Source organism: Erigeron canadensis, chromosome 3 (genome assembly GCF_010389155.1).
Source record: "Erigeron canadensis isolate Cc75 chromosome 3, C_canadensis_v1, whole genome shotgun sequence".
NCBI classification, from domain to species: domain Eukaryota; kingdom Viridiplantae; phylum Streptophyta; class Magnoliopsida; order Asterales; family Asteraceae; genus Erigeron; species Erigeron canadensis.
Window position 1 is genome coordinate 43,410,876 of NC_057763.1, and position 21,136 is coordinate 43,432,011.

The 21,136-nt window shown below is 37.2% G+C and overlaps 6 protein-coding genes and 1 pseudogene across 6 annotated transcripts; 3 read left to right on the forward strand and 4 right to left on the reverse strand.

Annotated features, from left to right (window-relative positions):
* Window positions 1–244: 244 nt before the first annotated feature.
* LOC122591375 lies at window positions 245–3,930 on the reverse strand (annotated as a pseudogene).
* Window positions 3,931–6,312: 2,382 nt separating this feature from the next.
* On the forward strand, window positions 6,313–7,340 carry LOC122591030 (chlorophyll a-b binding protein of LHCII type 1-like). The gene has a single exon (XM_043763217.1). The coding sequence runs from the start codon at window positions 6,393–6,395 to the stop codon at window positions 7,191–7,193; it is 801 nt and encodes a 266-aa protein (XP_043619152.1). The 5' UTR covers window positions 6,313–6,392; the 3' UTR covers window positions 7,194–7,340.
* Window positions 7,234–8,724, reverse strand: LOC122591029 (receptor kinase-like protein Xa21). The gene is made up of 2 exons (XM_043763216.1): window positions 7,806–8,724; window positions 7,234–7,588 (listed from the first exon to the last, which is right to left on the reverse strand). The coding sequence occupies exons 1-2, from the start codon at window positions 8,704–8,706 to the stop codon at window positions 7,344–7,346; spliced, it is 1,146 nt and encodes a 381-aa protein (XP_043619151.1). The 5' UTR covers window positions 8,707–8,724; the 3' UTR covers window positions 7,234–7,343.
* A 2,361-nt stretch (window positions 8,725–11,085) lies between these two features.
* LOC122592186 (LRR receptor-like serine/threonine-protein kinase EFR) lies at window positions 11,086–12,237 on the reverse strand. Its single transcript, XM_043764387.1, has one exon. The coding sequence runs from the start codon at window positions 12,235–12,237 to the stop codon at window positions 11,086–11,088; it is 1,152 nt and encodes a 383-aa protein (XP_043620322.1).
* Window positions 12,238–12,808: 571 nt separating this feature from the next.
* Window positions 12,809–13,618, forward strand: LOC122590658 (thaumatin-like protein). The gene is made up of 2 exons (XM_043762835.1): window positions 12,809–12,851; window positions 12,928–13,618. Exons 1-2 carry the CDS (start codon window positions 12,809–12,811, stop codon window positions 13,590–13,592), a joined length of 708 nt encoding a protein of 235 aa, XP_043618770.1. The 3' UTR covers window positions 13,593–13,618.
* Window positions 13,619–14,574: 956 nt separating this feature from the next.
* LOC122590510 (thaumatin-like protein) lies at window positions 14,575–15,362 on the forward strand. Its single transcript, XM_043762710.1, has 2 exons — window positions 14,575–14,620; window positions 14,698–15,362. The coding sequence occupies exons 1-2, from the start codon at window positions 14,575–14,577 to the stop codon at window positions 15,360–15,362; spliced, it is 711 nt and encodes a 236-aa protein (XP_043618645.1).
* Window positions 15,363–16,179: 817 nt separating this feature from the next.
* Window positions 16,180–19,180, reverse strand: LOC122593863 (zeaxanthin epoxidase, chloroplastic-like). Its single transcript, XM_043766316.1, has 10 exons — window positions 18,711–19,180; window positions 18,202–18,364; window positions 17,982–18,056; window positions 17,793–17,893; window positions 17,598–17,713; window positions 17,227–17,447; window positions 17,009–17,100; window positions 16,784–16,898; window positions 16,606–16,688; window positions 16,180–16,468 (listed from the first exon to the last, which is right to left on the reverse strand). Coding segments are annotated over exons 1-10 (1,437 nt in total). The 3' UTR covers window positions 16,180–16,467.
* Between the last annotated feature and the right edge of the window lie 1,956 nt (window positions 19,181–21,136).

A 21,136-nucleotide genomic window follows, 5' to 3' on the forward strand; every position in this document is an offset into this window, starting at 1 on the left:
CAACATGGGCAGATTGGTTGATCGAAGCACATTAGATCAGGCAGATATGTTCTCCTTCCTTTCTTTAATTTGCGAGTTAAATGTATCTCATATGACTTGGATAAAGTAACCATTAAAAGCATCATCTAATTCTGCATGTTTGACCATTGCTGTTAGCTCAAAATTCCGCAGGTTTAGTACAACTAGTAATTTGTGTTTTATGATATTATCCATTTTCCCGTGACCGCAAGTCCCTGAACACAAATAAATCCTCAAATACAATATATATTAATTCACATATCATTTTACATCAAATTAGATTACATTTACTTTCCGGGGACAAAGTTTGTGGCATAAGACCAGGCATTGTTGGCAACTGGGTCAGCAAGGTGGTCAGCCAGGTTCTCCAATGGTCCCTTTCCGGTCACAATGGCTTGAACGAAAAATCCAAACATAGAGAACATAGCTAGTCTTCCGTTTTTTAGCTCTTTCACCTTCAACTCAGCAAATGCCTCTGGATCATCAGCAAGACCCAATGGGTCAAAGCTACCACCAGGGTAAAGTGGGTCAACAACCTCTCCCAACGGCCCACCAGCAATTCTGTAACCCTCAACTGCACCCATCAAGATGACTTGAGTTGCCCAAATGGCCAAGATGCTCTGAGCATGAACCAAACTTGGGTTTCCCAAGTAATCAAGACCACCTTCACTAAAGATTTGGGCTCCGGCCTTGAACCATACAGCCTCACCAAACTTCACTCCATTACGGGCCAAAAGCTCTGGGAAGACACATCCAAGAGCCCCAAGCATGGCCCATCTAGAATGGATGACCTCAAGTTCACGGTTCTTGGCAAATGTTTCTGGATCTGCAGAAAGCCCAGCGGTGTCCCATCCGTAGTCACCTGGGAATTCACCAGTGAGGTATGATGGGGCCTCTCCGGAGAATGGGCCTAGGTATTTGACACGGTCAGGACCATACCATGGGCTTCCAGATGGTGCAACCTTTTTGGGTGCTGAGGTTTTCCTCATTGAAACCCGGCCATTTCCGAGAAGTTCAGAACCTGTCGGAGCTGTTTTCACGGCTTGTCCGACAAAAGGAGATGAAAGAGCCATGTTAGAAGATGCCATTGCTTGAGTAGGTTTGGTTAGAAAATGCTTTAATAGTTAGGGTTTTGAAGCTGTGTGGTTATTGGGAGTTAATTTATAGAATGAAAGAGCAAAGACATTGTTATCTTTAAATATCTTTATCTCCATTGTAATTGGTCACACAAGATACTAACCAAACTAAATAAAAAAATAGATGTTTTTATCCGTTTGTAGATGGCCATTTCCATGTGCCAGCTCTGTGCTCCACAAAACTTTGATATCCCCTATTCGATTGTAGCCATGGGAATATGAAATATCATTTGCTTTGGACCACCGTTTGTTTGTAACTCTGTATACGGTTAATAATTCTTACTGAAGTTTCCTGTCCTCAGGATCTTGAGACGTTGATTTCTAGTTTTCTACCAGAAACAAAATATATAGTTAAACCTTTAATTTGATGAATTTTTCTAGTGGGTAATCATTTATGATGCAATGCCTATTAACGATGCAAAAACAATAGGTATCAAATTGATGAATCATCTTTATCCTTTGGGGTTTGCTAAATACAGCCCTTAGGGCTGTGTTTAAGGTGCATAAATTGTTTGTACATTTACCATGAAAATCAGGGGGCATGCATTTAATATGGAATGTACAAGTTTTTTTATGCACGTTAAATACAGCCCTTAGAGCTGTATTTAGCATTTCCCTTATCCTTTTATCTCTTTCACTTATATTTTTTCCATCATCACTGTCAAATTTAATATCCTATTACACATTTACACCTTACAATATACCCAATAAAATTAATAGAAAACAAAAAAAAAGATAATAGAAAAAACCGCCCATTATACTATAGGTGAACACCTCTCCCAACCCCACCATCACACCATTACATATCCATCTTACACTCCTTAACCTTTTACCCACTTCACCTTTTCTTTTGGATGCTAGTTTTACACATACTTTGATTTCTTTGTGTAGGCAAACTCATTATGTTGTGACCGGCTACATGTCTCATTTTCTTCTATGTTAGTATAATGTCATTATACTTTATGGGCAACTGATCGGAACAAGAGCAGCAGCAGCTGCTGCTCCAACAGTCTTCTTCCCCTACATTATCTAATGAAAAAATTACCAGGATGTGAGGGAGCAGTACACATGATATGCACATCATCAATACATATAAATTCCCCTTACTTTGTAGTTTATACGGTAATATGGAGTATACATTTGTATAAGGCAATCGAGACCGGAACCAAATTACTAGATGCTGTTGTCTGTTTCTATAATCTGTTATTCATGTGCGTTAAGTACTATTGCTTTGTACGCTGATATGTGAGTAGTCCTATCTAATATGTTGTCGTGCAACCCATAACCACTATCCTTACCGAACTGTCGAAGTTGAAGAAGTTACAACCAGGGGTGTCAACGAGCCAAGTTGAATCTTAGTATCAGGAATTCCCGTCATCTTCACAAGAACATAGACAATCTCAAATCTCTCTGCAACCGAGGTTCTTAAATTACAGTCAAAACATGAATACAACAATACATATCCCAATGCACAATTCATGATATCTAGGCTGTATAGGATCGAATTGTTTCATTTGGAAAGTTTCTTTCGGAAAAAGATCAAACAAATGATATGTTTATCCGGTCATGGGAATACAAGCCTGATTTTGAACAATTTCTAATATTATAATGACACTTTCCGTAGTCTTCTAAATGAAGTTTTCATATAATGGTTTTGCAATGGAAACGCAAGCAGGTCGTGGCCTGCTAACCCAAATTAGAGTAGAATGTAATTGCTTTTTCTTTGCTCACACGTATCTTATTGTGTCACATTTCATCTTTATTGCTGTTAAGTAAAGTCCACATGATTTTTACAGCTATAAATTAATGTTTCGAGACTATGATTAATTTTCTGAGTGACCAAGTCATAAAACATGGACAAATATGATTAAAATTAATATTATATTAATTCACACTTCATTTTACATCAAACTCAATTACATTTACTTTCCGGGGACAAAGTTTGTGGCATAAGACCAGGCATTGTTGGCAACTGGGTCAGCAAGGTGGTCAGCTAGGTTCTCCAATGGTCCCTTTCCGGTCACGATGGCTTGAACAAAGAATCCAAACATAGAGAACATAGCTAGTCTTCCGTTCTTTAGCTCCTTCACCTTCAATTCAGCAAATGCCTCTGGGTCATCAGCAAGGCCCAATGGGTCAAAGCTACCACCTGGGTAAAGTGGGTCAACAACTTCACCCAAAGGTCCACCCGCAATTCTGTAACCTTCAACTGCACCCATTAAGATGACTTGAGTGGCCCAAATGGCCAAGATGCTTTGGGCATGGACCAAACTCGGGTTTCCCAAGTAATCAAGACCGCCTTCGCTGAAGATTTGGGCTCCAGCCTTGAACCACACTGCCTCGCCAAACTTCACTCCGTTACGGGCCAAAAGCTCTGGGAAGACACATCCAAGAGCCCCAAGCATGGCCCATCTAGAGTGGATGACCTCAAGCTCACGGTTCTTGGCAAATGTCTCGGGATCAGCAGAAAGCCCAGCAGTGTCCCAACCGTAGTCACCTGGGAATTCACCAGTGAGGTATGATGGGGCCTCACCGGAGAATGGGCCTAGGTATTTGACACGGTCGGGACCGTACCATGGGCTTCCTGATGGTGCAACCTTTTTGGGTGCTGCGGTTTTCCTCATTGAAACCCGTCCGTTTCCTAAAAGCTCGGAACCAGATGGGGCTGCTTTGACGGCTTGTCCGGTAAAAGGAGATGAAAGAGCCATGGTAGAAGAAGCCATTGCTTGAGTACGTTTTGTTAGTAGATGCTTTGATATTTAGAGTTGTTAAGATGTGTGAATTTTGGGAGTTTTATTTATAGAACCAAAAGGAAAAGACTTTGTTATCCTTACATATCTTTATCTCCATTGGGATTGGTCACCCAAGATACTATTTGTTTTGTTTTACAGAAATTATATAAAAATCGTTTTATCCATTTGTAGATGGCTATTTCCATGTGGCAGTTCTGTGCTCCACAAGTCTATGATATTCCACCACATTTAATTGTAACCATGGATATCAAATATCACTTGGTTGGACCCCACATTGTGTTTGTATGTCGTTAATATCACTCCCAATGACTTTGTCCCTTCGTTTATTAGTTTTGGAATATTATCGTGTTAGCATTTTTTTTCTTTAAAAAACAGCCATCTATCCTACTTTTTACCCGCACATCTGAGATAAAACGGTATAAAAAACCCTTATTAATTTATCTCACAAGGCCACAAATATAGAAAGTGAGACTTGAATTCAGATAAATCATCTTAAAATTAAAGATTTTAAACGAACAGTGAGCGTGGCATGGCAGCTGTTTGTTTAACCGACGAGCGTGTCAGTTTCAATGCTACTAAGCATATAATTTTCATCAAATAATTACTCATTTACTTGTACTTTGCACCTTTAGAGATTGTGCCTACTATGTGTTGTTCTACAAGTTCATGTATATAGCACAAAATTTAGCTTCCATTCATTTCTTTTTTATGGCTTTTTTTTTTGCCCTGTAATTTCTATACCGACAACCATAAGGGTTGTTATTAAGGTATTATTACATGCCTAATAACTTTATACGATATAATCAGAAATTCAAGTATCTGATAATTGAAGATTGATGCAATTTGTTAATCTTGTAATAATATCTTTCAAGGTTATCGATATTATAAAAATTTATTTATATATCTTTTTTTTGAAAAGCCAATGTTAATCAATTTATTTGCAAATAGTTCCTGTGACTATAATAAGTTTAGACAAAAGTAGTGCGTTCGCTATTAAAAGAAGTGCTATTCAATGACATATGTATTGTGCTTGGTATATGATGATGGCCCAGCCGATCAATCCGGCATCCGACTTCATATCACCAACGTTTTGTATGATATTTGATTTGATTTTGGTCTTGGTCACTACACGAAAAATTTGTTACAAAAGGTCAAGATCTACCCACATTTTTCTCGTGTCAACGTATTTAAGTTTTGCTGACACTTTTCTTCGTCTTTGGTAAAACTTGCGGACACTCTTGTGTTTAGTACTTGTAATCGACTGATTTCACTATAAGAAACGAAAGATTTTTTAGTAGCGATTATGTAAAAAAATCAAAAGAAAGTTGTGGTCTTTTAAACCAAATCTATACTATATTTATACTCCCTTTATAAAACAAACTCAACCCTCCTTCTTTAAGTTTAAGAACCTGATATGTCTAATTTACCCTCCATCTTAATACATTCTTATTTCTATTTTATAGATTGTGACTAAAATGCCCTTAACAAACATTCAACCTCTATTTTTCCCTCACGTAGAAACAAATAGAAAAAACCCTAATTCACAATTCGTCCTTCCTCCCCCTTTTCACATCCCACCGCAAAAATTTATCACATCGCCAACCGCAATGAAATTATTTTTATATTAATAACCATACCGCCGCTGCATTGCGCGGGCACCAATCTAGTTATATCTATATCTATTTTATCTATCTATTATTATAAAAAGGCAATTTGGGTTTTTGTGAATTTTAAGTTTCTAACTTTTCAACAATCACCGCCGCCACTCGTCACCGTCGCCGCCATTACACCGCCGCCACCTCCGCTACCGCCGCACACCACCACTATCCATCACCGCTACCACCATTGCCGTCGCCGCTATTACACTGCTGCATCACGGGTACCATTCTAGTAATGATAGAACGTACACAGTTACTGTTCTGCCAATCACATATATGGATCTTATTCGTAATAATCCAAGATATACTCAAGGAGTTTCAACTCAGCCAACTCATAACAATAACCAAAAATCTGCATACATATATATGTATACTACAAGTGTATTTTATAGCTGTAATTTAATAAATCTGTAAGTTTTATAGTTCTAATTTAGTTAGATAACACTTTAATCATTTATTAGGTTACAAAACATGCCATCAACTTTAGGCATTGCCTTTGGATGCTTTAATTAGCTATATATATATATATATATATTCTTGTACCACATAATTACTAGCTAGTCTTCTGGATAGAAAATCTTGGCAGGAATCAAATATACACATGTCATGTGCTGATTGGTCCTGGGAAATTATCGATCTTAGCCATCAAAGATACCAGCCACCAATCAAAATCAGCATAGAGATATTTGAGATAAGAAGCCTTAGACAATCCTTGCTATAGTAGTATATATACCGACCTAATGAAGTCATAAAACTCAAGCAGTCAACTTCCATTTACTACATATTTACTCAATCCTCTTGCCTTCCCGTTTGAGAAAAAATATATAATGGCTGCTTCCACCATGGCACTCTCATCTCCTTTCACCGGACAAGCGGTGAAAGCAACCCCATCCGGTTCCGAGCTTTTCGGAAACGGACGTGTTTCAATGAGGAAAACTGCAGCAGCCAAAAAGGTTGCACCCTCAGGAAGCCCATGGTACGGTCCCGACCGTGTCAAATACCTAGGCCCATTCTCCGGTGAGGCCCCATCATACCTCACTGGTGAATTCCCAGGTGACTACGGTTGGGACACTGCTGGGCTTTCTGCTGATCCCGAGACATTTGCCAAGAACCGTGAGCTTGAGGTCATCCACTCTAGATGGGCCATGCTTGGGGCTCTTGGATGTGTCTTCCCAGAGCTTTTGGCCCGTAACGGTGTGAAGTTTGGTGAGGCTGTATGGTTCAAGGCTGGAGCCCAAATCTTTAGCGAAGGTGGTCTTGACTACTTGGGAAACCCAAGTTTGGTCCATGCCCAAAGCATCTTGGCCATTTGGGCCACTCAAGTCATCCTAATGGGTGCTGTTGAGGGTTACAGAATTGCTGGTGGGCCTTTGGGTGAGGTTGTTGACCCACTTTACCCAGGTGGTAGCTTTGACCCATTGGGCCTTGCTGATGACCCAGAGGCATTTGCTGAATTGAAGGTGAAGGAGCTAAAGAACGGAAGACTAGCTATGTTCTCTATGTTTGGATTCTTTGTTCAAGCCATTGTGACCGGAAAGGGACCATTGGAGAACCTGGCTGACCACCTTGCTGACCCAGTTGCCAACAACGCCTGGTCTTACGCAACAAACTTTGTCCCCGGAAAATAAATAATTTGACATAGTTAATATGTCATTTTTAAAAATTCTGTTTTGATTAAGGCTTTGAGATCTTGTTTATTTCCCTGTAAATTATTGCATTTCACATTGTAACTCGATCATTTCTGAATGAAACAGTTTGCCATTTCGTTTGAGTTATGCTTAGATATTCATATCGTAGCTACTATATATATATATCGACTCTTTTTTTTTATATGAAAATAACCAAACACATCCACACATGTGAATGTTGCCAACAACTGCTGCTTCAAGAACCCAGCCTCGCAAGCTTACCTCGCCACTAAACATTTCTTCAGTGGGTTTCTTCCCTGTGAATGTTTCCAGTACTAGAATGCCAAAACTATAGACATCGCTCCCAGTTGATACTACTCCTTCCATCCCATATTCTACGAACAATGAGATTGAATTTTAATTGTTAAAACATCAGAATATGATAACAATGGAATTTAGTTCAGGTTTGGAGATATGATTCAGATACAATTTGACACATATTTTAATGAAATTAAATGAATGTTTATACTTCATTATGTATACTCTGTATTTTCAATGTATTGAATATGATAAAAACTAAACGGAAAGACCAAGAAAATGACTGAGCTTTACCTGGTGCCATGTATCCTATTGTTCCTAAAGTTGCAGTTCTTAGCATAACCTCATCTTCACCAAAAAGTTTGGCTATACCGAAACCACAAACATGGGCGTGCATATTTTCATCAAGGAGGATATTGCTAGGCTTCAAATCACAATGAAAAATAGGCGTAGACTGACCATGATGTAGATATTCTAAGGCCGATGCAACGTCTATCATTACTTGAAGTCGTTGTACAAGACTCATATGATTATTATGTGCATACAGCCACTGTTCAAGGCTTCCGTTCGGCATGTATTCTATAACTAAGCCTCTAAAATCCAAGTTAGTGCAACTGCTAATGATTCTAACAAGATTCCTATGACGAATATTACGTTGCACCTCACACTCAACATCAAAACTTTTTACTGCACATTCTGATGGCATATTAAAAACCTTCACAGCAACATCTACCCCATTTGAAAGCTTCCCTTTAAAAACTGAGCCATACGCGCCATTCCCAATCAAGTTGCTTTCGTCAAATGATTCTGTTGCCTTTACAAGTTCATAATATGACACTCTTGTCCATTCATGAAGTGACAATGGCTCCACATTTGTTTGGGTACGTTTTCTGCGTGTTTTCAATAAACATACAGCGACTGCTAACCCTATTGTTGAGGCAATGATGGGTAATATATACTTGAGAAAAGACAAATCTCTCGACTCATGAAGTTTTCTTCTGCATGATAAGACTTCCAGGTTTGGAGCGCCACATAAATCTTTATTATGCATAAATGATGAAGCAGAGAAGTTACTGAAGTTTCCCCCACTTGGGATTTCTCCTTGTAGACTATTGAACGACAAGTTTAAGTAAGTGAGATGCATAAGTGCCTCCAAGGATTTGGGAATTTCGCCAGATAGATTATTTTGTGACATATCCAAAAGCTAGATTGATTAATGTGCCAATCGACTTTGGAATTGAACCTTGGAAGTTGTTATCAGCAAAGGAGAGTTTGTTTAACATTTGGTACACACCAATGATACTTGGAATGTCACCTGACAATCTATTGGACGACAAGTATAAAACTGTAAGAGGTGAACGAGAGCTTCCAATACTTTCTGGTAGATTTCCGGTTAATAGATTTGAGGACAAGTTAAGAACCAAAAGTGATTTATGGTTCCAAAGTGATGATGGAATGGTGGAGGTAAGTGTATTAGCGTCCAAAAATAACCATGAAAGAGAATCGATTTCTCCCAAGCATGGTGGTATATTTCCTGATAGCTGGTTGTTGCTCAGATATAACTCCTCCAAGTTTCTCAGGAGGCAGAATTCTTGCGGAATCCCTCCTTGTAATTTGTTGTTTTCAAGATACAACTTGCCAATATTTTGTAGCTTACCAAGTGATGTTGGTATGTTTCCTTTTAACTCATTCATGTCCAAAGCTACTGCTCTCAAATTAGTCAAGTTGCCAATTCCACCTGGAATCTTGCCTCTGATTCCACATTCGAATGCTTCAAATAGTTGGAGAGAAGTAGAAAGGTTACCTATCGAATCTGGAAGGTATCCGTTCAATGGATTTCTTGCAAATGCCAGCGTTCTCAAATTTCGACAATTTGTCAAGGATGACAAAAAGCTTAATTCTGAACCTTCAGCAGTGAAACTATTCATTCCAAATAATAGTCGTTCCATCTGTTCTAACCCACCAAGTGTATCTGGTATGGACCCACTAAAAGAATTGTTACTTAACTCTATGATAGAAAGTTTGGATGCGTTGGCGATTGATCTAGGCAGAATTCCGTGAAGCTTGTTGCTGTATAAGTGTCGGTTTTCAAGATTGGGAAGCCAGAAGCCAAAGTCTGCAGGCAGAGCACCTGATAAGGAGTTCATACTCAGATCCAACTTCTTTATTGCCGAGAAGTTGAAAGGAATGTTTCCACTAAAGCCATTGTTTATTAAACTCAGCTCCTCAAGTTGATCAAGGTAACTGAGTTCCTTTGGAATAACACCTGTCACAATGTTAAATGGTTAACTGACCATTCTAAGTCAATAACGCGCTGATAATACAGATTTCTAAGTACATTAAGCATCTCTTAGACTTAGACCATGGATGGGATTTATTACATAAGTATCCAAATTTCTATAAATATATAGTATCATTTTAGCCAGCTTTTTTTAAAGAATTTCACAAAAAAAAAAACCCAACTAAATTGCAATAAGAAAGTGAAAATCACAATGAAAAATAAAACCGGAATAAGATAATCAAAATCGCAATAGGAAATCATAAAATCGCAATAAGATATCAAAATCGCAATATGCATGAAAGGAGAAAATCACAATGAGAAAGTCAAAATCACAACGGAAAAGTCAAAATTGCAGTGAGAAAGTAAAAAATGCAGGTATAAAAAGTCATAGTTGTAATTTTTTCAACTTTATTGTAGTTTTTTTTATAAAAAAAATATTATTGCGATTTTTGTTTCTCTTTTTTGTTGCAATTTCCATTCCTTCATTGCGAGTTTTAATATTTTTATAAAGGCATTACGATGGCTCATATTTTCTGCATTCTGTATTTCTCCATGTCAAGTTTTTATCGTGATTTTGTGTGATCTTATCGCGATTTTAACTTTTTTACTTTGATTTTGACATTTTTGTTACTCCTTTAGGTTTTTTCATTGCAACTTTGACTTTCAACGAGAACATCTCTAGCATTGTAATATTCTGTCTCCAGAGACAAGGGCTCCAACCACTAATCCAACCCAGTTGGTTTACTCTAACTGTTTAAAATGAGCTAAATATATGTTACAATACCTACCTATGAACTTGTTATCGCCAAGATACAGGCTTGTCAAGCTTGTTAAGTTCCCAACTTCTGGAGGAATGCTTCCTGTAAAGGATTATATGATAACCCAAGCCTCTGAATTCCTTTCAATTTCCATAAGTCGCATGGAAGTGGTCCCGTAAACAAATTTTGAGCTAGGTCAAGCTCTTCAAGATTGTGATGATGATTTGTGTAAATATTTGGAAACAAAATGGTTGATAAACTATTGGTAAGAAAAGAAACCAATCTGAGAGAGGATATATTGAATATGAATTGAGGAACAGGGCCTTCTAAATTTGAGGCATTAAATAATAATTCCTCCAACCTCTTCAAGTTCCCAATCTCGACAGGGATCCGACCTGCTAAAACAAAACAATCACAAACGGTGTCATCTTATATACTAGCATATATTAGATCACCTTCATTCATACATAAAACATAATAAAATTTTGGATTTCCCCTTTAAACAATTTGCCCAGTACTTTGATAGGATCACTTATTATTTTGAATATGCCCACTTATGGTCTCTAAACTTCTGAACATGAGCATATTCATGACATGAGCCACTAAGGCTTAACCATGCCTGAAAAGAAAAAAGCTTTATAGTGGAAATCGCATTTATAGTTGAAACCGATTTAGCTAGCATATTGAAAAGGTAATTCCAGCAGCTAGCTAGGTACGTAGTAGCAAAAGCATCATTCATACCTGGATGGAAGTCATTTTCACCAAGATATAGCTTCTCCAAAAGGGTCAAATTCCCAATTCCTCTGGGTATGCTACCGTCGAATTTATTTTTGAACATGGATAAATAGCGAAGCTGCTGACATCTGTGGATGCTTGATGGAATTGGTCCTGTGAATTGATTTCCAGATACAAAGAGCTGCCTGAGGTTGGACAGCTGAATGCACATGTCACTTGGCAGACTGCCAGATAGACTATTGAATGATAATGCAAGTCTTCGTAAAGAAGACAGATTGAAAAGTGTATGTGGCACCAAACCAGTTAACTGGTTATAATCCACATAAAAATCTTGCAGTCTAGATCGGTTACCAATATCGTCTGGGATATTTCCATGTAACGAATTATGCCTTAATACCAGAGTCTTGAGACTTGGCATGCTATCAAGAAAGAAGGGAGAGAGAGTGCCTGTGAGATCATTGTTATCCAGAAATAATATTTCAAGTTTTGGCAAGTTTTCAAAATATGATAGTGGTAAATTTCCCGTGAGATTGTTGTGTCCCATGTACACCTCTTCCAAATGGCGCAATTGCATGATCTCAGGAGGTATGGAGCCATGGAAACTGTTGTTGGTGAGATCAAGCAAGGTGAGGAATGAAAGATTACCAAGTTGTGGAGAGATCTTTCCTACAACACCCATGTTAGAAAGATCCAAAGCAATGACTCTTTGAGCTTCTAATCGAAAACCACAAGAGACGCCTGCCCAGTTACAAAATGGGGTGTCTGCAGTCCAGCTCTTAGATAACGCACCCGAATGGTTGGCAGTAACTTGAGCTTTGATTTCTTCAAGAGCTTGTTGATCGGTGCCCATTGACAAACCATCTTGGGATGTACTTATAACACACGAGTAATTGTTTAGAATCATGATCAAGGCTATTACAATATTAGAGATGAAGACACACTTCTTGTCCATAGTGTTATATTTGCTGTTTTATGTGACTTTTTTTTATTATAAATGGGTCAACATATATACTTAAACAAAGTATAGTAAAGCTCTAAATGTTATGACTTACAAGGCCAGCATTTTGGAATTATTGGAGATGGGTTTTGCATGTATAGTTGACACGGACAAGTAACACTAATTAAAATAGAATGGTCTCAATCAATGATATTAAAGTCCCACTTGCCATTACTCAAAGACCCACTTACTGTTAAGTTCTTAATCTCAGATTAATGATCTCATACACAGTGACAAAATCGCACAAATCGGTCTTCACTGTAATTGTACTTTTAGTTATGTGATTTTAATTTATAACACTAATTTATTCTGGTATCCAATATATTCTACATTTTCCTGCACACTTAATTAATTACTCGTAATAGTAATGATAATAATAATGAGAGTGGCTGTCTTTGTGTTGCACACCTGTGTACGCCTAATTCTGTAATATTTTTATACCATGAGTTTGGCATTTCAACAAGTTTTCCTACTTTTTCTCATATAAATACATTTCTAACACTTGTACACTTTAGTCCCTCTTTTAATGGCTTTTCTGCATTTAGCTGTCCTAATTCTGTTTTCATTGGGTAATCATCATTAGTTTTTTTTGATCTTTTATTCTCTTTTGTCTTGAGATCTTACTCTTTCATGTTTTTATTGCAGGCATTGATGCAATGATCTTTACATTGCAAAATAGATGTAATGATACCATTTGGCCTGGGATTCAAGCTTCGAGTGGGCAACGTCAGCTGATGAAAGGCGGTCTTGAGCTGGAACCTCTAGAATTAAGAAACTTGACAGCCCCAAAAGGATGGTCAGGCCGCTTTTGGGGACGCAGTGGGTGCACGTTCAATTTTTATGGTGAGGGAGCTTGTGCTACTGGAGACTGTGGAAATGGTCTGTTCTGCAATGGTGCAGCTGGTGAACCCCCTGCTTCTATAGCTGAATTCACCCTCGACAGCCCATTGGATTTTTATGACGTGAGTCTCTTCGAAGGCTTTAACATACCTATCTCGATAATCCCATATGGTGATTCGGGTGGTTGCCCCAGTGTTAGATGTGAGATGGACTTGAACCCACATTGCCCGAAGAATCTGTTAGTGAGAGGGGATCGTGGACAGATTGTGGCCTGCAAGAGTGCATGTACAGCTTTTCAAACACCAGAGTATTGTTGCACTGAGCAGTTTCAAAATCCTGACAGATGTAAGCCCACAAAATATTCGCAATATTTCAAGCGCGCTTGTCCTACTTCATATACCTATGCTAATGATGACCCATCAAGCACTTCAACCTGTCGAGATTCAAATTACATGATCATATTCTGTTAAGTTTGATACAAGCATGTAAACTCTGATTCTACATTCCATTCCAATTTTGCAGTTATAAAGCAAATGACTTATGTACTAAAAGGCACATTCGCCTAGCGGTATTCAAGATAACCTACAAACGAGAGGTTGTAGGATCAAGTCCCATTGTGGACAAATGTGTATATATTTATGCGTGGAATATTTTTCCTCTCAAAGGATAAAACGAAATCAGTTGACTTATGATCGATTTGCTATGTCTACGATACAACATTATCTCAAAGAAATACTAATAACCATTTTCACGACTCACCTCAATCAAAAGTCACATTAAACAAAATATCAATTGAAATTAGGAAAACAGTCAAGGATACTTTGGACGGATCATATATGTGTATTTGTAGTTCAAAGAAAGACAGCATCATAAAAGGATGCCCAGAAGAGCCCTATTCTGACTGTAAATCACAAATATTAAGGCATCTGAACACCTTGTAAACTAATGTAACCAAAACTTTTTTAATTTGGTTAGCAAAGCTTTTTTCAATTTCTCTAGAATCTAGATTATGATTTGTTTCAAAGTCACAAGAGCATGATTAGCTATTTTAAGGATAAAGAAATACACTATATATTAGCTGAACAATAAACCTTGTACAGTATGAGGAAAAATAGTTTGATTTCATGTCCCACCTCAAATATGTTCCTTAGACATATCAGAGAGTAAAAGAAGTTTTATCAGAAGAGGAGGAAAGATCATGACCAATATCTACGGTTCTATAAGATGTTTTATCTGCCTATAATTTATATAGCACAGCGATTTAGAAGAGTGTAACACAAAGGCAGTGAACGGTTTAGTTGTTCATGAAACACAAAAAACGTTATTTCTCTGTGGGTTGCAGTCTTTGTGTTGCAAACATCCTCACCCTTAATTCTTTATAAACATTTAATTCAATGAAGTATTATATAAACCTCTCTCCAACACTTGCAAACTTCATTCCCTAAATCTTTAATGGCTTTTTCACATGTCGCGTTGGTCCTTCTTCTGTCTTCTTTGGGTAATTAGTCATAGTTAAGTCTTTTGGTCTTCAATTCTGTTTTGTCCTAAGATATACTACCTTTTTGTATACTGCAGGTATTGATGCAGCTGTTTTTACATTGCAAAATAACTGTGAACAGACCATATGGCCAGGGATCCAACCTAATGCTGGGCAACCGCAACTCATGGATGGTGGTTTTGAGCTTAATGCATCAGAATCAGTAAATGTGACAGCCCCAAGAGGGTGGTCAGGCCGCATCTGGGGTAGAAGTGGATGCACATTCAATGCTGATGGAGAGGGATCCTGCTTAACTGGAGGCTGTTCAAATGGTCTCCACTGTAGAGGTGCTGGTGGGGAGCCACCAGCTTCCTTAGCTGAGATTTCCCTCAACGGCCCACTTGACTTTTATGATGTGAGCCTTGTGGATGGCTTCAATATGCCAATCTCCATATTCCCATATGATGACACGGGCGTTTGTGCAAGTATTAGGTGTGACACAGACTTGAACCTGCACTGCCCTTATGAGCTGCAAGTGAGAGGGGATATAGGAGAGACAGTGGCCTGCAAGAGTGGATGCACTGCTTTTCGGGCACCAGAATATTGTTGCACCGGGCAGTTTCAAGACCCTAACCTATGCAAGCCAACTACATACTCTCAGTATTTCAAGAGCAGTTGCCCTACTTCTTATACCTATGCTTTTGATGATGCAACAAGTACTCATACCTGCAGAGATGCCAATTACTTGATTAGATTTTGTTAATTTCAATTACAAGTACATCTTGTCACTAATTCCTCAGTACTCCATATCAAGATTACAACAATAAATGAAATTACTTTTGATTACTATGACTATAATGGTTCTATAAAACTCCTACTGATAGAACAATTAACTCAATCGGCTGGAAACTAGTAAACAATCAATGAATAATGATGCAGGATATATCTGCCGCTCAAAAAAAAAAATGGTTTGATATTTGAGTATTGCTAGAAAGAATAGAACTAGAATTCCAAAACTAAGCTTAATTATGATTGGTAAAAATTGGTCTTTCAACTAATATGATTGGGAGCTAGTCTAAGCAAGCATCTTTTGTTATTGAAATTTGATCTTGTGTGTTATTGAACTTATTTCCTTACTTGCCTTACTGGATGTTGTTTGCAAAACTGTGACGGAGTTCAAGACACTATTAGCAACATGGATGCTGTTATATCGTGGTATATTTTTATACATAATAATGTCGCGGATGATGTCTGTAGAGGTGTCAAATATCTACGGGGTCTTGGAATTTCGTTAAACGACAAAAAAACTGTTGGCTCTCCTGACCTAATTAACATCATTGTTAATTTCACTAATGCCCTAATTTCAAACTTCCCTGATCTTCCTATGCCTCTCTGCGACCATACAAATGGACATTGACATAGATCTGGCCTTGCACTAGCACTGACAGCTTCATTGCACAATACTAAAGATGAAAATTGACTGAAAGGGCCGGATATCGTTCTTGATAGACTCATTTTAACATTGACTCTTCATCACCTTTCAGGTAAAGTTCATGATGGTGGAATTTGAACAGTTTTTTTGGGTGACCAATTTGAATAGGTAACTCTTTCGATTATGCTATACAAGTACAGAATCAACACTAAATAGAGACATATTTTCATTTCTGTCCAATATTAGTAATGTATTCTGTAACTGAAACACTTTCGGAATAACTTCCTTGAAAATTTTCAGTATCCAAATATCTTTTGATTCGAATATACAAAATAGTAGCCAATTGTGTCACCAGATACTAGCTAGAATTGCCTTGGTTTCGGCATATATACTTCACGCACAGATCATAATCTAGCCTACACTTTCGAGACTTTAATCTGCAAAATCAAAGCATAATAAATTAAGTCCATCAGTTACCTTCTTTTACGATTATAAAGCGTACGTAATATAAATCATTTTGTCTCCTCACGTAAGCACTCACACAGACTCACTCATGAGAAAGATATCTACTAACCAATAATGCCCAGTGAGCAACCAGGTCATAAAGTGTGGCAAAACTAATATCAATACAAGTCGACATATCTGGAAGACCATGTGCTGTAAGATGTGATTTGTTAGTGATAACCAAATCCGAATTTCAGTACAAGATAAAAAAAAAAGTTTTTTTTTAAAGATCAGTATGGATAACTAACAGGCAGCCGAAGATTCCACACGTATACAAAAGGCTGGTAATGACTAAGCGATTTTGATGCCATACGAGTCACTACATGCACAATCTTTGTCCTTAAGATCCTTTTCTGCTCGTATCTGTTAGATTAAACTTTATTTGTGCTTAAAATATCATTGGACATAGTTAGATACACTTACAAAAAAAAATAAAAAATAAAAAAAGATCAGGTGATTAAAAAACAAATCACCTCTTGAGTGCAGAAGTGATTTCATTGGATTTGGTTGCATCGGACCCATGTTTCTTGATGCTATCCAGTTCAAGAATGAGTTGGTGACAATCCTGTGATTTCAATGAAAAATAATTAAAAGCTGTTGGCATATCTGCCATTAAGTTATCTGTGAAATCCAACTTCATAAGTGCAAAAATATAAAACTCTGACTTCTATGGAATCAAGAATATAGATACCTCAATAGCCAAGCAACCACCTTGTCCAAGATTAGGCTGCATCGGATGAGCAGCATCTCCTAAAAGTGTAACACGCCCTATCCCCCATGAGTATATCATGTCCCTATCATATATATCTCTGTGAAAAATCATTTCTTCTCTTGTTTTAGCTATCAATGTAGTCACATCTTTACACCAGCACCCAAACAGTTCCAAAAGCCTGTCTTTTTTGCCTGCACGCTCTGATTTAAAGCCAACGAGCTTAACCTTCACCAAATAATCTACGTCTTACACCAGATGTATTTTAAAGTGTTGTATTATCTACTTTATAACATGTGCATTATGGTGTTAGAACCAAATTATATGAGGTAAACATCTAATTTATATATTACCTGTAGAAGCATCAATGCTTCTTGGAGCCTCCTTGTGGAAGGCGTACCATTGCATTCTTCCATTGCCTACATCACAAGCAACAAAGTACCGCTTTGATCCCAGAAACACCCGATAACTGGAAAAACACATGAAAACACTTGAAGCTTGTTCAAATTTACTTCACATATCAATCTTAAGTATATAAATGTATGTACCCAATAGAATTTACGTATGTGGGGTTATATTCTGCTAGTCCACTATAACACGTATAGCCTGAATAGTTTGCCTCTTGTGCTCCGAATAACCTTTTACGCACCTACCCAATACATGCATGAAACAAGCAAAAATAGGAGTTAATATAACCAGCTGGTATATGTACTTCTCATTCAAGAATCTAGCATTACCTCAGACCAAATTCCATCAGCTCCAACTAAGATATCACCTTCAAATAGTCGGCCATCGTCCAGGGTTACCACAACCTACTACAAATGTTCATTATTTGGAGTAAGATATCCCCCTTTCATATGTACCGGACAAAAATTTAGTCATTTACTCTGGCCAAAAACAGAAAATCCAATTTTAACATAACATTATTACATGCTTGAAAAGGGGATATATATCGACCTTATGACCGTCTTGTGAGAAATCAACAACTTTGGAATTGTTAAACACTAAGTGATCTCCAACAGCATTCACTAAAATTTCTTGTAAAGCCATTCTGCAAATTACTAGAGTCACTGGAAGTCCTCTCTTAGTTGCAGGGGACAGGATATCATATTTGGCAAGCCTGAGGAATGAACATTTCAATAATCAAATTTTTCGGGTTGTTTATTAATCTAAAGACTAATAAATACGAGTATATTTTTATAACAATAACACACCAAATGAGTAAATGTTTTGAGTTGATACTGGAAATCAAATGATATTTATCTGTCACTTGCCCGATTACAACATTTTAGCCCAATGAAGACTACTGTGATTATTTAATGGCCACAATTTTTGCTTGTAATAAAAATAAAAAGTTGAGTCTTTTTTAGTGATATCTAGCAAATATATGGGTCACTAAGTTCGCGATATATAGATCATGATCATGAGAAGTATATATATAGAGAGTTAAATGATATACAGTATACCAGTTGCCAGAAAGGCCATCAACAAGGCCATTGATCCTATTCCCGGTAACACAACCAGCCTCCATAATTTTGTTAGCCACGCCTTTATCAATATCTACCAAAATACCCAACGCACTGCTCAGCAGCTGAATTGGTCCCCGGTGCATTCCTTCGCCTCTCACTGTACTCAAATCTTTTTCAAACACCGCCACCTCGAACCCCCTTTTTTTCGCAGCAAGAGCCAACACAAGACCACCAACCCCACCACCCGCGATCAGTATGCGTAACTTTTTAACTTCCGTCTCTTTGTCACCTGTTTTTTTCAAAACTTTTTTAGAACTGTTTCTTGTGACACTACTTGCACAGATTATGGACTTTTTCTTGGCCTTAAAGTTACTATTTAAATATAGTTTAGGAGTAAAATATTTTTGCTGGTTGAGATGGTGGTAATAAGGCCTGATGAAGCACTGAGAAGTACTCGTAGTTGCCATTGACCAATATGGGAAAAATAAAGTGAACAACCTTAAAATTGGATCAGAAATATATATACCGCAATTTGCTGCTCAAAGAAAGACATGTGACCACTGAACGTCTTTTTTTTATTAATTGTGTTGGGACTTGGATTTTCACTAGTGACCAACTTTCGGTTAATATGGGGACCATTTAAACGTAGTTGTTATTTATATTTTATATTATGGTCAATCATTGAGTTTTATTTTTTTCGGTGACAAAATAATGTGGTCTAGCTAGGCCTGAGTTGAGATAAATTATAGACTATATGTTATTTTGTCTAATTATATCTCTAATTAGTGCAAAGTATGAACACATTGGATGAGTTAATGGAAGAGAAAGTGTGGTCACTACTTTACCAAAAACATGATTAACCTTGAAAGTGTTGGATAGATGGTACAAATTTATCATAACGTTGAAAAAGACAATTGCAATAGGCACATGTAAATTCGTAAATTTTATCAATTTGTTGTACTTGAGAATATTAACTTTATCAAATTGATCATGATTAACCTTCTTTTTGTGGCTATAAAATGTTATTTTGTGCCACATTGTAGGTACAGTTATATTAGTAAATATACTTTAACGAAAATATATACCCCATATACTAATCTACTCGATCTTATTTTTTACAGGTGTAAAAATACTCTACATTTTTTTTGTTTTACCATCACAATGGTTTCAAATATGATACTTGTATTTGTTTCGCGTCAGTCGTGAAGCGGGCCGCAAAATCTATCTTATTCAATTTAATAGTGCAATCATCTCACTCCGGGTTGTATCTGGGCAAAACTTTAATTTGGGGGATTAAATTTTACCAGTGTAGGCCCATCAACAACATCATTTAGGGCCATCGTTTTCTAGCCCAACGCAACAATTAGCCGAATTGTTCCATAATTTGATGGCCAGTTTTTTTTTTAAAAATAATATCATTGGAGTTTGGGAAATTTGGCAGTCAACTATAACTGCGGGGTGATTGTATGACTTTTAAGTTTTAACCATATCATTGGTATAAAAGTCATAAGATCACCCCACGGTTGTAATATTTACTTGTAATCACTACTATACTATCTACATGTATATCGTTGGAATAATAGTCATGAGAGGTATCCACGAAATTAATTCCATCTAGCTAGTTCAGAAGATGATCAAAATCTTATACTCCTAGCCAATCCCAATATAACCAATTTCATTCAAAACTAATTAATTAATTTACCACGGATTAGGAATCCAAAGAAACAAAGTGATAATCATAAGTTTCAATCGAAATTCACCTTTCAAAAAGAAAAAAAAAATATTCCAATCAATCTTATTTTTGTCGACGAATAATAAGGATTAATCCAACGAGTTTCTCTCGGATTTCCCTTAGCTAGTTACAACTTTCCCATCAGTCAGAAACTCTTCATGTGGATTTACTTATGTATATTCATCCAAAAATAAAAAAAAAAAAAAATTCATAAAAAATTAAAACAGGCGCAATTACACTACTATTACATTGCATAGTACTTAATTAATTACTACTAGTATAAATGTATCTAGAGTAGTATGAATTGAAGTGGAGCAGAAATGATGATCACAAACGCGAGACATTTGAGCCAACAGGAAAGTAGGATACTGGAATCGGAGCTCCACGTGACTTATTTGATCGAGACACTTGTTTCGCCTTCTTCATGCACTCATCATTTTCTTCAGAAACTCGTGGAGAGGCGAGACAGCAAAAAACCATAGAGAAGAAGCTAGCCATTATATTATGTTATTATATTATAAGTGTCTTTTTGTGAAAGCCTATTGAAAAAATAAATGAAAGACCAATTGAGAGAGAGAGAAGTGATAGCTAGCTAGCTAGCTTGCGTTGTTTTTTAAATATCAAGACCAAAAAATTGCTCCTGATCGAATTCACCTGGCCAGTGAGCTAGCTTTTATAGTTTTATACATAC

Coding starts and splice junctions, on each gene's coding strand:
- LOC122593863 (XM_043766316.1), bottom strand. CDS start 19,180: ATGGCAACTACGAGTACTTCTCAGTGCTTCATCAGGCCTTATTACCAC. Junction 18,057..18,201: donor TCTCACAAGACGGTCATAAG/GTCGATATATAT, acceptor CATTTGTAGTAG/GTTGTGGTAACCCTGGACGA. Junction 16,899..17,008: donor ATCACTTCTGCACTCAAGAG/GTGATTTGTTTT, acceptor TTAATCTAACAG/ATACGAGCAGAAAAGGATCT.
- LOC122592186 (XM_043764387.1), bottom strand. CDS start 12,237: ATGGACAAGAAGTGTGTCTTCATCTCTAATATTGTAATAGCCTTGATC.
- LOC122590658 (XM_043762835.1), top strand. CDS start 12,809: ATGGCTTTTCTGCATTTAGCTGTCCTAATTCTGTTTTCATTGG. Junction 12,852..12,927: donor CCTAATTCTGTTTTCATTGG/GTAATCATCATT, acceptor TTTTTATTGCAG/GCATTGATGCAATGATCTTT.
- LOC122591030 (XM_043763217.1), top strand. CDS start 6,393: ATGGCTGCTTCCACCATGGCACTCTCATCTCCTTTCACCGGACAAGCG.
- LOC122591029 (XM_043763216.1), bottom strand. CDS start 8,706: ATGTCACAAAATAATCTATCTGGCGAAATTCCCAAATCCTTGGAGGCA. Junction 7,589..7,805: donor AATAGGATACATGGCACCAG/GTAAAGCTCAGT, acceptor CATTGTTCGTAG/AATATGGGATGGAAGGAGTA.
- LOC122590510 (XM_043762710.1), top strand. CDS start 14,575: ATGGCTTTTTCACATGTCGCGTTGGTCCTTCTTCTGTCTTCTTTGG. Junction 14,621..14,697: donor CCTTCTTCTGTCTTCTTTGG/GTAATTAGTCAT, acceptor TGTATACTGCAG/GTATTGATGCAGCTGTTTTT.